The sequence below is a fragment of the Sander lucioperca genome, chromosome 12, assembly GCF_008315115.2.
Source record: "Sander lucioperca isolate FBNREF2018 chromosome 12, SLUC_FBN_1.2, whole genome shotgun sequence".
Lineage (NCBI taxonomy): Eukaryota > Metazoa > Chordata > Actinopteri > Perciformes > Percidae > Sander > Sander lucioperca.
Window position 1 is genome coordinate 6,999,048 of NC_050184.1, and position 16,913 is coordinate 7,015,960.

The window sequence follows — 16,913 nt, forward strand, 5'->3', positions numbered from 1 at the left end:
AGCTATGAAACAGCCATGACAGCTGCCATGAGCAGGATGTGTAAATAATGCACATTCTGAATCACAGACAAGTTTCTCTCCAGTCAATATTAGGCCAATCCATTTCCATGGCCTTGATATTGCTTCTGCTTGAGAAACACCCTTATTTCCACTTAGTCCTCAACCAACTGTAAAGGAGTGCTTATTAATGCAATCTGCCTAGAAGATATTTAACTTGCCAAGCTGAATCACTGGTGGGTATCCTTACAAGATAAAGATCCAAGCATTTCAAATCTTGACACCAATATCATCCCTCACCTCATCTGACATTTAACATATTTGCGTAGTGTCAATGTGCTGGGCTATTTGACATATTGATTAAAGCCAGAAACATCCCTCCTCTCACTCTGTCTCTACGCAACACAAATCTGCCTCTCCCTGAAACACATAACAAAAGTTGTTCTATTTTGTTCTGCCCGATGTAGCTCTTGACAATAGTGTCTCTCTGGAGATATACATACTGCATGAGTGAGCACAGACGGGCATCTGAACATTCCACTGTCAAGTACATTGCAACAATATTGAAAATTGGTCATTAAAAAGAGGGAGAACATTTTCACTCAGTTTTGTCAAGAAAAGTGTTTGATGTAATCAAGTAACTGCTGCAAGAAATAAGCAGGGCATAAAAACTGTAGACTCTCTGATGACATCTAGAATCATTTTCATGAGGATATGAGCATTTTGGTCACACTGCAATCATCGGCTGAAACACAGCCCATTTGAGTTTAAAACCCTAAGCGAACATTATACGCCCCGGTAGCATTCTTTATATTCTCAGTAAAGTATATTCATATAATGTCTCTAAAGATATATATTTCCTTTATTTGTTGCAACAAACCTATACAGAGACATCTTTTTATTGTGGGTTGTTGGCTACATCTATCACCCACTTCACAGCTATTACATGTCCAAGTGTCCTTGAGCAAGACACTGAACCCCAAGTTGCTCCCAAAGGACAGGCCAGCGCGCTGCATGACAGCTCTGCCGCCATCGGCGTGTGAGTGTGTAAATGGATGAATGAGAGGCAAATTGTCAAGCTTTTGTACGTTAAGGTAGAAAAGAGCTATATAAGAACAGTCCATTTATCATCTACCATGTACAGTTAGGTTGAATTTCCGCTTGAACCCAAAAACAATCCTGGCTGTAAGCCCTGTTTTAATTAGTGACTGCAGAACAGAGAGGTTTTCTTACCTTTGACAATCAATACAGCCACGGCTGACAGACTCTCCACATCCGTGTCCACCACACAGATATATTTTCCGGCATGGTAAAGCTGAATGTTCCTGATCATCAGATCTCCTGCTGTTCTCTACCAAGGAGGAAAGAAAGCTTTATGTAGCATGAAAGATAACAGACCTTGTGACAGCTTATTAAAGAATGTAGTGAAGCATATACAGTATAAGGTGCAGTAAAAAGCAGTGCCAAAAGACGTTTGCAGATACTGCAGTTATTTAGCTATACTGTAGGACTTTGCTGAGGAAAATCAGGCCTGTTTTTAAAAAAGATATTTGACACATATGTCTTGACAGTTTTTCCCTGAATCCCTGAATATGACAGAACCTTTTAGTCGCACACTTCTGTGCAAGATGAGCTCGGATGAAAAGGATCAGGGCCAAAATTCACACAGATTGTATGCAGCAAATGGAATTTTTGTGTGCGACAAGGCCTCAGCTATTTCCCTTGCTTTTTACGGAGGTCATCATCATGACCTTCAAGAAATTACACAAATAAGCTATTACTATTGAGTTCAACCAGTTTTTTCTTGAGGGGAAAAAGGCCCTCTAGATTCTCATCCGAGAGAACACCCGCAAGCAGCAAATAGTAAATTAGTGGTGAAATTGTTCTACTGGTATTGGCAGAGAAATGTGGCAGTAGAGCCAACGTCGTTTAATTAGGGAAATTAGATTCCTTGAAGCAGCAAAGTTAAGTTTATAATATCTTTGGACTGGGGACATTCTAGCATTTCTGGAGAAGTCTCTTTTCAGATAAGAACATTGTATCAGTCAAACACACACAGGAAGAATGGTTAATCTCGAAGGGTGTGAGGGTTGTTCTAAAAAGTGTTTTGTCATTTGGGGCTCTGCCAAGACACCTCTAATGATGTGTATCCCCTTTCTGTTATGAGGAACTGTGCAGCAGGCTATGACAAAGTAGGATTTGAAAAGAATTCAAGACCGGCCAAAGTATTAAAATATAGATTACTTCAGAAGGCTGAGCTTGAGTAGGAGAAGTGTACTGAAAAAGATGACAACCTGTCACAATGGCTGAGCAATTAACGCATTAGCTACACTACCGGTCAAAAGTTTGGGGTCACTTAGAAATGTCCATTCCACTCCATTACAGACAGAATACCAGCTGAGATTAGTTGCATTATTTTTTTAATCAGGGCAGCAGTTTACAGATTACATTATGTGCTTACATAATTGCAAAAGGGTTCTCCAATGTTTTCTCAGTTAGCCTTTTAAAATGATATCAGATTAGTAAACAGAATGTGCCTTTGGAACATTGGATGAATGGTTGCTGATAATGGGCAATGTAGATATTGCATTAAAGATCAGCCACTTCTTTCTACAACAGTCGAGAACCCTTTTGCAATTATGTAAGCACATAATGTAATCTGAAAACTGCTGCCCTGATTAAAAAAACAATGCAACTGATCTCAGCTGATATTCTGTCTGTAATGGAGTGGAATGGAAATTTCTAAGTGACCCCAAACTTTTGACCGGTAGTGTACATAATGGTTTTTATTTAGGAAGTGTATTTTGACGTAGCATAGCCATGTTCCCATTCACAAATGTACAATTGGAAGCTTAGAGGGGCAGAATGATCTAATAGTGCTTCCTTCCAAAGATTTACACACAGGTTATTATGCCTCAGAGGAGACTTTTAGAATTGCAAGAAAAGGATGTAACAACTATTGTAGCAAAACTAGCCACAGTAAATCTCTCCAAGAAATACCATGATGTCAAACCACAAGCTGTCTCTTTTAACTAATGGTAGGGCTGAAGTGAAGAAAAATGGGAAGAGGTACCAACTGCCCATTCGCATGTTCTGAGGAAGTATGACTGCGGGTCACTCACCCCACCCACTAGCTCAAAGTGACCGTCTCCCTTGGCGATGAGCTGTCCGTTGAAGGCCCAGGAGAAAGAAACGTCAAGGACGGGGTCACTGGCGACCTGACAGGGTAACACGATGCTCTCGCCCACAATGATCTCCATGTCCACTGGCCCCTGGGTGATTCTGGTTGGATCTGCCCCAGAAAAGAATTGTGGGAGGGAGTCATTTCGGACATGGCGGCTGCCAATCTCACACAGAACATGAGACATTTCATTGTGAGATGAAACCAGATGTGCAATCTATTGGTTATTTTCTGAAATAGAGAGACAACACTTAAAAGAACATGTTCTGTAATACACTAAGTCACAGGCAGAGTATTATCTATATAAAGGAAGGCCTCATGAAAGTCTTAGTCGAATAATGTGATAACACGCAGCCTGCCACTACTAAAATGGCCTAATACTCCAAGCTGACACAGCTAGAATAATCTTCTGAAATCCTGATAGCAATTACAATACACTGCAGATCAGATACAACTTCATGTAATGGGCTGCTCTGTGCATCCAGCACAAAAATGAAGGGCACTGCTTCAAAGTCTACAATAACAATCATTTGGCTAAGTCTGCTGTGCTTCAAAAGTCGAGATAATGAATCGTCTGGAATCAAATAAAGAAGGTGCAGCACAAAAGAAGAGGATTTGCACTCTTACATCTTACCTTATATAGACTGTTGAGGGATAAGAAAACCACATGTTAAAAGTGTCCCCTCAGTTCTTAAGCAAGTAATAATCAATGACTGTGTCAGGGCTCTGTGTCACTGACTGCATTATGGTCTTGAAAGAAATACCCCAGTCATTTAAAAAGATAACTGCCCTTGGCGGTTACAGCGGCAGACAATAGCGTTCAGCACATTAATAAAACCAATAAGAGAACACTCAACTATCACTCCACTGGAAACACACGCTTGACAATAACAGCATCTGTAACACCTCCTCATTGCCTCCACTCAGGGCACTTTCATTTGTTGCTGTAAATTGGTTGTTTCAACTGCTTTGAGGAAAACAATGATAGAGTATTTTCTCCAACACCTTCCAAGTGGCTTATTGCAGCCGCTGCGGAATGCAGCCTCGCAAAACAACTCAATAGAATTAAACCAAAAGACAAGAGTTTGTTTTTCAAGTTGCAATTGAGTTTGGGTAACCATTACACCTCCTCAAATAACTAAATAAACAAAAAAAGATATTTAAAAAAATGTATCCAAACACATTTAAGAGCTGTTTCTTAATTATGCAAAGTCACTCAAGATTAGAGACATCCCAAAGTTTTGACATGCTCCTCAGAGCAAATCATAAAGTTTGTTTATGTTTTCTACCCACCAGTTATTGACGCCAAGTCCTCGTGGTACAGTAGCTCTCTCTTGCGTTAATCTATACTGAGCGATACATTCTGCTTACTAATTTGGATGCACAAACATTCTGCTATTTTACAGCAGAGCTTACCGGTCACGAGGAGCCGTCCAGTTGTGCTCGACATGCCAAATCTATTCCTAGCGAAGCATGTATAGCTGCCTGCATCAGACTTGCTCACGTTGGCAAGCCTCAATGTTCCATCTGGGGAAAGTGTGATTCTATAGGAGTGTACATATAGAGACAGCAGTTTGCAATCCAACTTCCAAGAACAAAACAAACGATTTCATCATTAGATAAACTCTGATTCTGGATTTGTCTAAATGTCAGTGTTCTGCATCATCATAGACATCGAGCAGTTTGTGCAGTAAATATTGATCAATTACACCAAATGAAAAGAGCACAGGTGAGATGAATAATGCATCCGCTCTGATACCTAAACAGAAGAAATACTGGATTGGTTAAGTTTTATTACTATCACTACTTTGAACAGCCATCAGCCTTTTGCTGTGGTTTCAGATACACATACAGCAATGTTCAGTTCAGTCATTACCTGTCATTGGTGTGGATAGGCAGGTTTCCTTTCTTCCATAAAATGCTGGCGATGGGATAGGCCTGGGGTTTACACTCTAAAGTCACTGTGGTTCCTGCCTTGGCTTTGAGCAAAGCTCTGAGGACGTTCCCTGTGAAGTCTGGCGGAGAGGCTGATGGAAAACAGTAAACTGACTTTAGTACAACACTGCAGCAAATCTCACAGGGCATTTGAAGCAGGCTTTCGCGTGATCTGTGGAAATCATCAAATTGTAAAGTAATGGAGATAGACACTTGAAACATTTGTGATGGGGAAAAAATAAATATAAACTCAAATCACTCTGCTGGTGATTTTTTGTTCCATTTTCTTTGTAGAAAATGGATTTATGAGGAAAGCCTATCTGAATACAAACAAGTGTGTATCTTGTAATTGGTTTAATTGTAAAAAATAAATAAAATAACAAAATCATGTTTATTGTCAAACTGGGAATTCTGCATATATCACCCCATCCTCACCATAACAATGTAAATCAGGATATCATGAAGGGGAAAATAATTTTTTAAATGTGTTTGGCCCCACAAAACCCTCCTCGCTGACCCCATTATCCGATAATCCAGACAACCTTTAAGAATGACAGTAAGATGACCTTTAAGATTCTTCGCCAACAATGATTGGAGGATTTAAGGCAGAGATAAATGCCATCCTACCTAAAACCATTAGTTCAGCAGCAAAATATATTGCTCCGTGTTTATTCTCAGCCACACACTGGTACATGCCGGCATCAGATAGTGTCAGCTCCGACACTGACAGTACTCCGTCCTCCACATGGATTCTGTCCTGTGAAAAAACAGATGAAAGAAAAACAATTATTGCTTAAGACTTAAAGGTAGCTTTTGCTTTGCTCAGCGCGCTCTGACAAAGCTCAATAAGCATTGGGTTGGGTTAGAGGCATTGTCAATGGTCGTAGATCAAATCAGGATTATGTTACAGTGAATTAATCAGTCAGTGCACATACCACATTTTTGTTTTCTAAATAAGCTTGTTCTCACCATCATGTAAATCAGTCTTTACAGCGTGTAATAATATCCTGAAGGGAAAACTGAGTGTGCAAGATTGTGTGTATGTGTGGCTAAATTAAGGGTCCTGTTATAAAAAGAATTTTATTCCACATATGCATGCATCATCAGACACTTTTGATGAATAATTTAACCCAAATAGATTTCATTTGAGGTGCTACATGTAAGGTGTTTGCATTTAAAAAAATCTAGCCATAAAACTAAACGCATCACAGTCCAATCTTATATTGTGTTTGTTTAGCCTGTGAGGATTAAGCTCTCTCTTTGGATGTAAGAATATACATTTACACAACAGTATGCTCATACACTGAAACTGAAACAATGAAAACAGACAATACTGCCCTTTTAATATTAAAAAGGACAATGATATTCAAGTATTGCAACAGTGAATATATTCTTAGAAATCAAATTAAAGAATGACATTTAAAAAAGGTATTTTTAATAATAAATCAGACAGGTTATACTTGCAGAAGCCACGCCCTGAGCGGTATCAAATGCTACTAATAAAATAAAGCAACAGCAACATGTTAAACTCAAGTATGAAGCTATGCATTTCCCTGGTGGTCTGGGGTAAGGTGTGCAGCTATATACAGTATATTTCACAGTGGATTAAACCCATTGTCCCTAAATCTGGAGGAGCTAAGACATGCACCATGAATAATGAAAAACAACCACTGACTCCTTTCAAATGAAATGGAGCAATTTCCCAGGGACTACACTGATCCACTCTCTAAGACTGTGTAATCTGCCAAGGTAGAGCAGAATAAGAGACATTTACATCCATGTCTCATCACTGGCACACCTCAGTAAGATGTTTACACTCCTCTCTCATCTCACTCTAAATTGCACTCTGAAAAACAGCCATGTGTTTGACGACAGGCTCTCTAAAATGAAAGGACGAGCTGAAGCTGAGGATTAAGTCTTTCAAATGAAACATTGGTAGGTGGCAGAAGACGGGCACTAATTTACCTCTGAGAGTAGCTGTTGGCCGTTCTTCAGCCACGTGTAGGAGGGTTTGGGTTTGCCATTGGCTCGGCATTCCCAGTATAGTCTCTCCTCTATGGCCTGGGCCGTGTCCTTCATGGCCTGCATCCACTGAGGCTTGGCTGAGGAAACAGAAATATACTCCAGTGAAATATCTGAGGAGAAACCAGGGGGAATTGTTTATTTATTTATTTATTGTAGGAGCAGAATTATCTTAACAAAATATTCTGCATCCAAAATAGTTAAAAGGAAAGCATGCGTAGGTTGACAGCTCAAATAATTGGAAATCAGTAAGCGTCGGGAGAATGGGTTTGTCTTTAAAAAGGAGCGAGGAGTGAATGTAGGGTATCACTTAAAATGTGTCAGCAGCCCATGGCAAGTCAAGATTAGCACGAAACACTGCGCCACAAAGCAGGAAGATCTCATGACGGCTGAAGTGCACCCGACATCACCGCTCACCCCAACCTGTCACCTTAATTCTGTGTATAATAAACATCCAGCACACAACTCCCTGGCATCTTACCTCTTACATATTTACAGCTTTTCAGGACTTTTCATGGGTAGTGTTGTGCTCATAATAAGCACAGATCACTTCGTAGGCACTTTACAGTACATACCGTATATTCCAATTTCACAGCTGTCATTTTCCCTCTCTAACAAAGTCATAGGGGGTTAAGTAAGCCAAGAACGCCAAAATATAAAAAATGCATTAAAAAAAATTCTTTGGGAGGAAGGTAATGCCTTTTTCCCCAGCTGTGTATATAACAATGAGCTGCTAAAATGTTAAATGGTAAAAACAATTATCATTTTACCAAAAAAGCAACTCTTAACCTTAACCACTTAAACAAATTCTTGATGACACATATAACAGCAACAGCATTAAATCGATAACACGATGAATGGAACATCAACAGCAAAGATCTTACACAATTTGTAATAGTTTAGTAACATGTTTTGTGTTGTCATGCTCTTAGCAAGCCAAACAAAAGTCCCAGTACCATAAAAGGCCAGTCGACCAGTGGCTGTGTTCTTGCCCATCTTGTTCTCAGCCACACACTCGTATCCTCCTGTATCATCCTGCTGAAAGCTGGGGATCTCCAGCACGGCATTCGAGTACTTCATTTTGACTTTGCTGGGGAAGGGAACGCCGTTAGCCCTCTTCCAGGTGATTTCAGGGACAGGGCTGGAAGAGACAGAGGAAGAAAACCTCAGCGGAGATTCTGATTCAAGCTCTGTAAAAATTGTAAGATTATCGCATCATTTTGCAGGTGTCTGTAATACTACTGCAATAGTGTTTGATGGAGCTTAAAAAGCCTATTCTTCACTGTATTTATTTGGCGGATGAATGGTTTAGAGTTAACCCAATCCGGCAACAAAAACCCCCGTCTCACATGGGTTTCAGACCAATCATGACTTGATACCACACTCTAAGAAATATAATTGCCACAGTAACTTTACTATATAGAAATCCAGAAATCTGGAATGAACGACAGCATAAAATTGAAAACATGCTTCAAGGAATCCAGCTTACTTCCCAAGGGCGAAACACTCCAGCGTAACTGTTGATCCTTTTGCGGCGGGTACATTGTCTGGGAAATTAACTTCTATTTTCGGCTCGTATTCACCCATCACTCCTATGAAGAGCAAGCACAAGAACTTGCTCAGTCGTCCATTATTCATGACTTACAAGCAATATGGCTCGCATTACGGGCCAAACAATAGCACTGTAAAACTAACAGAGGAAAAATAAAAGACACACAAGCAAACATTCTCTCATGGGTAAACTCAAAGCAGTACATCACTTAAATGTGCAGTTGCCAGAGTGCAGTGAAATACCAGCAAGGAATAATTTAAATCTTTTCTTGGTGGTATGGATGACTATCTATTATTTCAAAGCTTGAATGAGCAGTTCCCAACCTTTGGTGTTTTATTGTTTCTATCAGTATTTAAGAGTCAAGGCCAGGATCAGAAAGCAATGCGATGGGATTTAAATTTATGCAGCTACATGTATAGTACACTGAGTGGCAACTAACTGGTTGAGCCACCAGAACACTCAATGTAATGGTCCAGTGATGTATGACTTATGTTTAATTCATTCGAAGGCAATCTTTATTCACTCTTTCTATGAAGGCGTAAAAGAGAATAGAACAACGGACCAAAGAAAACCGACTTGAAAATTCATGTGAAAGCCAAGGGAAAGCTTTTAAAGGGAATGCGAATTATAGGAAAGCCAAGTCAGCAAAGAAGAGATTTGGGTGCTTTGTTTGCTGGCCTACATTGAGCAGCAACTATTTACTTACAAGCATTAGCACTTGGTGACTCAACTACAGCGAGGCAAGAGCACTCATGCAAGTACGATGATTAAAGCCACCTTGAAAGAAAAGGTCCTTAATACACGGCTGAAAAGGCACACTTGTCACATCATGGCCGTGAGCTGCGTCTTACCATCTGTCCTGAGGATCAGAGACGTGGGTGAGCTCTGAACTTTGCCCTTTGTGATGCTGTTCATCACGACACAAGTGTAGTTACCCACATCAGAGGGCTCCACCTTGGCAATGTAAAGGTTTCCTGTCTGCTGGGAGACGAAACGCCGATTGTCTTGTTGAACAAAGTACGGGTACTCATTGAAGACCCATGCATACGTAAGGTCTGGAAGACAAAAATATGAGCTAATCATGGATACCATTTAACTTGATAGTAGTCAAAGATTGTCCTTCCCATCAGTCACTTAAACACAAAAAACATAGGAAAATATGGTCCAGGTTGAAGAAAAAACGAAGTTACCCTTTAAATGTGAGTATTACGTGTGATTATAAAAAAGGCTAAACAATAGTGACAAGATTATACCTTCATCTTGTCAAAACATGAAAACTTTAAAGAACTGCTGGAGTTGATGAAGGTTTTACCTCCTGAGGAAGTGGGCGTTCCACAAAGCAACACCACTCCTTGTCCCTCACGGACAGACACTGCACTTCTGGTGTGGACTTTGAAATGATCAAGGTCTAAGGGAAACAAAAAATGAAAAGAAAGATCACCGCAGGATCTCACATATCAGAGTGGAACAGAGCTGAGCAAAAGCTTTCAGCAAAACACTGACACAAGCCCATAAGGAAATTGTCATGGGAATTGCATTTATGCTATGCCTGAGAGACAGAGAAAGAGAGCGCGCGCGAGAGAGAGAGAGAGAGAGAGAGAGAGAGAGAGAGAGAGGAGCTTGTTGATATGAGGGGGTTTTGTGTACATTTCTATGAAAGATGAGTAACCGCATGGCATGATGGGATATGTTGCATTCCATAGCCATAACACAACAAGAAAAGGTTGAAAACACTAAAGAAAGTATTTAAAATCAATACTTCAGCCATTGATGAAGACCATTGTTGCTTGGTCTAACTTACGTTATAGTATGTTAAAGTAACTATGTCTTCTTATTATTCTATGCTGTCACATCCAAATAATGCTGAGAGATAAAACAAACTAAAACCCACATAATAGCAGTACTATTACATATGTTTTCCAGCGCATGTTAATAGTGAAAGGATCAGGAGCACAAAAAACGGACGCATATTTCACCTCTGGTGGTATTCAGCTATGCAGGTATGTGCCAGGTACTCTGCATAATCCAATAACTTCACTTAATCAGTTTCAAAGTTTTCGATTGGACTATTTTCATTTAAAGTTGAAAATGAGAAAACCTCTCATCAGTGAGGTGTGTAGATTATCCAGCGTAACCAATATATTATTTCTGCTAACACTCATTGTTCTTTAGTTTTTTTATGTCAGTATGTCTTAGCAGTGCATATCTTAAAAGCATGTCAAATACAACCAAAAATATCTGCATGGCCAGATACCTCTCAGAGAAGGTGTGAAAAGATGTTTAGTTGTGACCTGATGAATAGAAGCCTTAATGAATAGCATATAAATATTATTCATTTGAGATGTTTGCTGATTTTGCCACCAAATATATGTGATGTGAGAGAAATCACAATGTATTAAGTACAGCCTTTCAAAGCAATGTTTGCACTGTTTATTTTATTCATTTGCATTACATTTCATAACAGTACCGGCATATTATGTTCCAGTCAAAGTAAACGTTGGTTTAAAATCCTTATTGAGGTATTCTTCATACACTACTCTACCCCAGAGTACATCCAATAAAAAACAATGACTTTTGATTGAGCTAAGCGACGAAAAGTGAAGTAGTCATTTAAGAAAAGTCGTCACACTCAAACTGCTCCCATGTTACTCAGCATTTAATGTTGCTTCAAAGTTGCAGGACTTATTCTAAATATTTCAAATATCACCCACCTAGTTCAGTGTGTGGCTTCATTATTTGGTAAGTGCAGTTACACTTCCATACCATTTCTTAATAAAAAATTACAAACACAGACTTCAACTTACAGGCAAACAGCAGGCTTGCTCTCCTGCTGAGGATAGCTCCTACAGTGTTGAACGCCATACACTGGTACATCCCTACATCCTGGTAGCGGTCCAGACTGCTTATAATGAGGTTGCCCCCAGACAGACGCCGCCGGCGATCCAGGCTCAGATTTATGAGAGTCCCATTCAATGACCATCTGTGAGGGCAAAGACACCATCAGTCCCTGGAAAAAGAACCGTCCATTTCTTTCTACCAACCAAGGTGGTCTGACAGGAGGCGAGTGGAGAACACAACTCACTGTAGTAACTCACTTGAAGTCAGAATAATATACTGTACATTTGTGCTGGTTTCGAGGAATTCACAGGCTCGCAGGTTGAAGCATGAACAGCATTAACCTTACGGTTAATTTGTTTTCTGCAGTACTTCAACTCTCCAAAGTTTCAAACAAAAGCATTCTCTAAAGTCATAAAGAGTTGGACATGACAGTTGATTTTACAGTCCTAAATTACTGAGAACATTTTTTTTTAAAACTGCAAGTTGTTGATGATTTCATGCTTCTATCATATTCTGCATATTTCATGATTGTTGCATATTGTTTTGTCCCTGTAATCTAGTAATTCTGTAATCCATTATGTCTCTAGTGTTATTGGTTACGTGTTTATTTTACCCTTAAAATGCAAAATTCTTCTTTATATAATATTCTTCTGTTTCTATTCTATTTTTCTTTATTTAGCTCTACCACTATTTGCTGCTGCAGTGATCCCATTTTCCCCGCAGGGATCATTAAAGTTTAATCTTAGAGTATCATACACAAAGCTGTCTTCAGCTATTTAAGGGAAGCACAAGATAAAGGTTTTAGAATCCATCCTAGATATCATCATCAGTCTTAACCATAATCACTCTTCTGTCACATTATATTTACATAATGTGACATTATTCCACCTTTGACTTCTAATTAGGACAAAACATTAGCACTTGGCAAGAGGTAACAGTGGGCTGATGTAACAAAGGATGCATTTTACACTCCTTTTCCCCTTCTATTACATCTTTCCCACACTTAGCAGGTGTGGGAATAAAAAAAAAAAATAATGCTTCAGATTGTGCTATCAAATAAATGAAGCTTAAATTGCTCATATTGTGCAAATTTTCAGGTTCATAATTGTATTTAGAGGTTGTAACAGAATAGTAGGGTTGGGTATTGAAACGCGGTGCCAATAGGGCACCGGTTCCGACGTAAATGGTAGTAACGAGACCCAATAAGAACGAAAATTTGGTTCCTTATTTCGGTTCCTGACTTTTTTTTCAGAAGCAACGCTATGTTACCGTTAGCTAGTAGCTGGATTAAACACAATGGTTAAAATGCTGACAGCTTACGTTAAACGGTGTAAAGTGTGACTGTATTTCCCTGTAGAGGATTCCAACACCGGGACGTAACAGTCTGCAGCTGCCGTTGTCGGAAAAACAACACAGACGGTGCGTTTACTTGAAACTCACCTCGCCAGCCTCGTGGTGCATTCAACGTTGTTGTAAAATACCCTTTTCCCATCTGGTGAAATAAGTCATTGTTATAAGTTATTGTTATTACATTATTAATCAATCATTTAATTTTGACCACATGGCCTTAGCAATAAACAAACCGTTCTTTTTAGTCCGTTTTGTGCTCCATTTTTTACATTTTATATTATATACATTATAAATACACTACATATATTTTGGTTCAGGCACCGTTTAGGCACCGGTATCGGAAAAAACCCAAACCATACCCAACCCTACAGAATAGGTTTACATGGTTTAAATTTCAAAAATTAAAATTTTTAATTTTTTGGGGAGGTTTTCCAGGCACGTCCAGCTGGGAGGAGGCCTCGGGGAAGACCCAGGACTAGGTGGAGGGATTATATCTCCAACCTGGCCTGGGAACGCCTCGGGATCCCCCAGTCGGAGCTGGTTAATGTGGCTCGGGAAAGGGAAGTTTGGGGTCCCCTGCTGGAGCTGCTACCCCTGCGACCCGTTACCGGATAAGCGGAAGAAGATGGATGGACCATCTTTTTGTTGTACTGCACATTGCTGCAGCTCCTCTTTTCACCCTGTGTGTTGAGCTCTCTATTTTACCTTCTGTTCAATCTTTGTTGGGAGTCGCACATGTGCAGTAGAAGCAGAGTATGAGGGCGTGCCACGCTAGCAGTTTGGCGAGCATTATAACGTGTGTTATAAAGTGATGTAGGTTTGTCACGGAAGTAAAGGCTGGACTACAATAGAGCTGTTTGGAGCAGTTTGTGAACAGTGTTTTCTCTGGAAGATGGTTAAGTCCCTTTGGGGTGGACTTTGGGCTTTTTCACTTTGTAAACCTATAACATGCACAAAAAAGATATATAACACAATAAAGGAAAGGGAAAAAGCCAAAAAGCATAATATGAACATTTATTTATTTTTTTATTTATTAATTTACATTTAATTCATTGACTTATTCAAGTGCCATTATTCAGAACGAAAAAACTTTCTTTCCCTGCCACCACAACACTCTATCTCTTCTTAAATGTTATTTAAAAACGGAGCATTGATGGGTTTAAGGACAGAGCACTTTTCAAGAATGTTCCATCATTTTTCTCAAAGCACAGAAAATAGCAGTCTCTTTCCTTCTGACACATTTTTCTATTCTACTTCTCTTAAGTGGAAATGAAAGACGTGGAGGCCATATTGGCCAACTGTCCAAAAATGTTTTTGAGTCTAACCTCCAAAATGATAATAATCTCCAATTTTTAAAGAATATCCAAAACACTATACGTCAATAAGTGCTTGCTGCCAAACTCTTGACACTTGTACTTGATAGCTGTGTTTCTGCATGTATTGCAGTTAACCCTACTTCATAAGGCTATACAGTTTGAAAGACTAGAGTTTGTATGATGGCTCAGATATAGTGATACTTGTGTATGTATGTGGTTAGGTGTCTGTGCCCACTGGAGTGCATTCAGCTCTTTATCCCATAGTCACCTCTTTTTGACCTGTTCTGAAGTGCCTTTGCTGTTCAGTGGTGCCCTGAACATTGGGCAGGTGATTAAATACCAACTCCAAAACTGAATTACTCTGCTTGAGACTCATTTTGTGAACACATGTTGTCTGAACATCTGACCACAAATAAACTCAAGTATTTTGAATCATCCTGTAGCCCTGAGCCCACAGGCTTCAAACCACAGGTCAAGTAAAGGTTAGGTTTAGATTTCTTTTTTTTTTTTTTTTTAACTGCATCACTTTTATGACCTGCTGTGGAGAAGATGCTTTTCCATACAATATTTGTTTTTCTCCTATGAGTTATTATGCCGCCACAGTGTGCATACTACAAAAGTCTCATCTTTGTGAGTGACAGGACTGGCAGAGGAAAGGAGAAGAGAGAAAAGAGAGGACGGGGGAGGGAGCAGCGTGATTCTATTTACACTTCAAGAGAGAAGCCAGAGAGGTGCTGAGAGCTTGCAGAGCCCAGCACAGCCAGTTTGACAAGACACCACGTTAAACATGCTCATCTCACCTTTAATCAGTACATGGAAATACCTGGTCTTAGGCGGGGAATGTGAAAAGCCTGAAATAATGAGCGTACATACTCCCCACCACTATCATTCAGCTCGTCTGTGCTGGCTGTGTCGCAGTAAGTCCACTGGTGAACACCAAAGACACTTGCAATCAATGCCTGTTGGTGCCAACTGGTGTCTAGCAACCTGCATTGGTCTCACAGCGTTTTCTAAGAGGAGATTTAAGATTCATTAAGATGCTACACGTGTGTCGCTAAGATAATTTCAGGCTAGACAAGCGGCAGATTGCATGTTAGTCAATATGAATTAGTAAAGCCATAATAACGCCACTGCTCAGACTGTCTGTGTGCATTTCAGTCTAATTTGGAGAAAATGGGAGCAAGCACCTGCCTAGTCCATGTGATAAATCTTTATAAATCCTTATTTACAGTCCTGTGAATGAGTGAAATGGGCTTTACATGAATAGTAACTGCAAGGCAAACAGTAATATGTATGCATATATATGTACACACACACACACACACACACACACACACACACACACACACACACACACATATATATATATATATATATATATATATATACTCAACAAAAAAAAGAAATTTTCTGTCCTTTTTTAGGACACTGTATTTTAAAGATACTTTTGTAAAAATCTAAATAACTTTAGAGATCTTAATTGTAAAGGGTTTAAACAATGTTTTCCATGCTTGTTCAATAAACCATAAACAATTAATGAACATGCACCTGTTGAACGGTCGAAAAGACAATAACAGCTTGCAGGCGGTAGGCAATTAAGGTCACAGTTATAAGGAAATTAGGAAAGTAAAGAGACCTTTCTACTGACTCTGAAAAACCCCAAAAGAAAGACGCCCAGGGTCCCTGCTAATCTGCGTGAACGTGCCTTAGGCATGGTGCAAGGAGGCATGAGGACAGCAGATGTGGCCAGGGCAATACATTGCAATGGCCCTACTGTGAGACACCTAAGACAGCGCTACAGGGAGCCAGGAAGCACAGCTGATCATCCTCACAGTGGAAGACCACGTGTAACAACACCTGCATAGGATCGGTACATCTGAATATCACACCTACGGGACAGGTACAGGATGGCAACAACAACCGCAAGAACTGGCCAGTGTGGTGCAGTACATGAGGAGGAGATGCACTGCAGTACTTAATGCAGCTGGTGGCCACACCAGATACTGAGGGCTACTTTTGATTTTGACCCCCCCTTTGTTCAGGGACACATTATTCCATTTCTGTTAGTCACATGTCTGTGAAAACTGTTCAGTTTATGTCTTAGTTGTTAAATATTTTAATGTTCATACAAATATTTGCATATGTTAAGTTTTTACATACATATATATAAGTTATGTTCCCTGCACTGATCACATCATTACAATACATTATTGTGGTCCTCTTGTTACATGAAACCCTCTATGTTCATTCCAAAAAAAGTAATAAATGGTGATGGTTACTATTGACTAAACTACAGCGTTTTTGTAATGCAAACTGTATTTTTAGAATCCAGTTTTGAGACTGATTTTGGGATTAGTGATTTTCACGTAGTTTAATAGTTAAAAGTAAACGTACATTGTAAATCTCAAATAATATGCCGCATCTTTATCATACACACACACACACACACACACCTCCATTTGGATGTGGTCTTACCTGTACTGAGGAGGTGGCATTCCCTTTGCATCACAGGTCAGAGTAGCTTCTTCTTCTATGGAGTCGACAGGAATGAACAAGTCACCTGGCTCCATCCTCCATTTTGGACCATGGTATGATCCACTGTCCAGACAATCTGTCAGAGAGAAACAGTAACAGCCTGAGCATAATGACTGAAAAAAGTGCTATTTTGATAGCAGAGTTCGGCCACCATAATTCCCTGTACTTCTGGAGGAAATTGGATATT

General features: G+C 39.7%; 1 protein-coding gene across 1 annotated transcript in view; it reads right to left on the bottom strand.

Annotated features, from left to right (window-relative positions):
• Nucleotides 1-16,913, bottom strand: part of cntn3a.2 (contactin 3a, tandem duplicate 2) — a 34,697-nt gene that overhangs the window by 13,662 nt on the left and 4,122 nt on the right. The window contains exons 3-14 of the mRNA XM_031286822.2: nt 16,667-16,802; nt 11,492-11,667; nt 10,000-10,095; nt 9,539-9,742; nt 8,625-8,727; nt 8,092-8,276; nt 7,079-7,215; nt 5,741-5,870; nt 5,055-5,205; nt 4,595-4,722; nt 3,120-3,289; nt 1,231-1,348 (exon numbers count right to left, since the gene is read on the bottom strand). Of these exons, the coding sequence (XP_031142682.1) occupies nt 1,231-1,348; nt 3,120-3,289; nt 4,595-4,722; nt 5,055-5,205; nt 5,741-5,870; nt 7,079-7,215; nt 8,092-8,276; nt 8,625-8,727; nt 9,539-9,742; nt 10,000-10,095; nt 11,492-11,667; nt 16,667-16,802 (1,734 nt within the window). The remainder of the gene's footprint in view (nt 1-1,230; nt 1,349-3,119; nt 3,290-4,594; nt 4,723-5,054; nt 5,206-5,740; nt 5,871-7,078; nt 7,216-8,091; nt 8,277-8,624; nt 8,728-9,538; nt 9,743-9,999; nt 10,096-11,491; nt 11,668-16,666; nt 16,803-16,913) is intronic.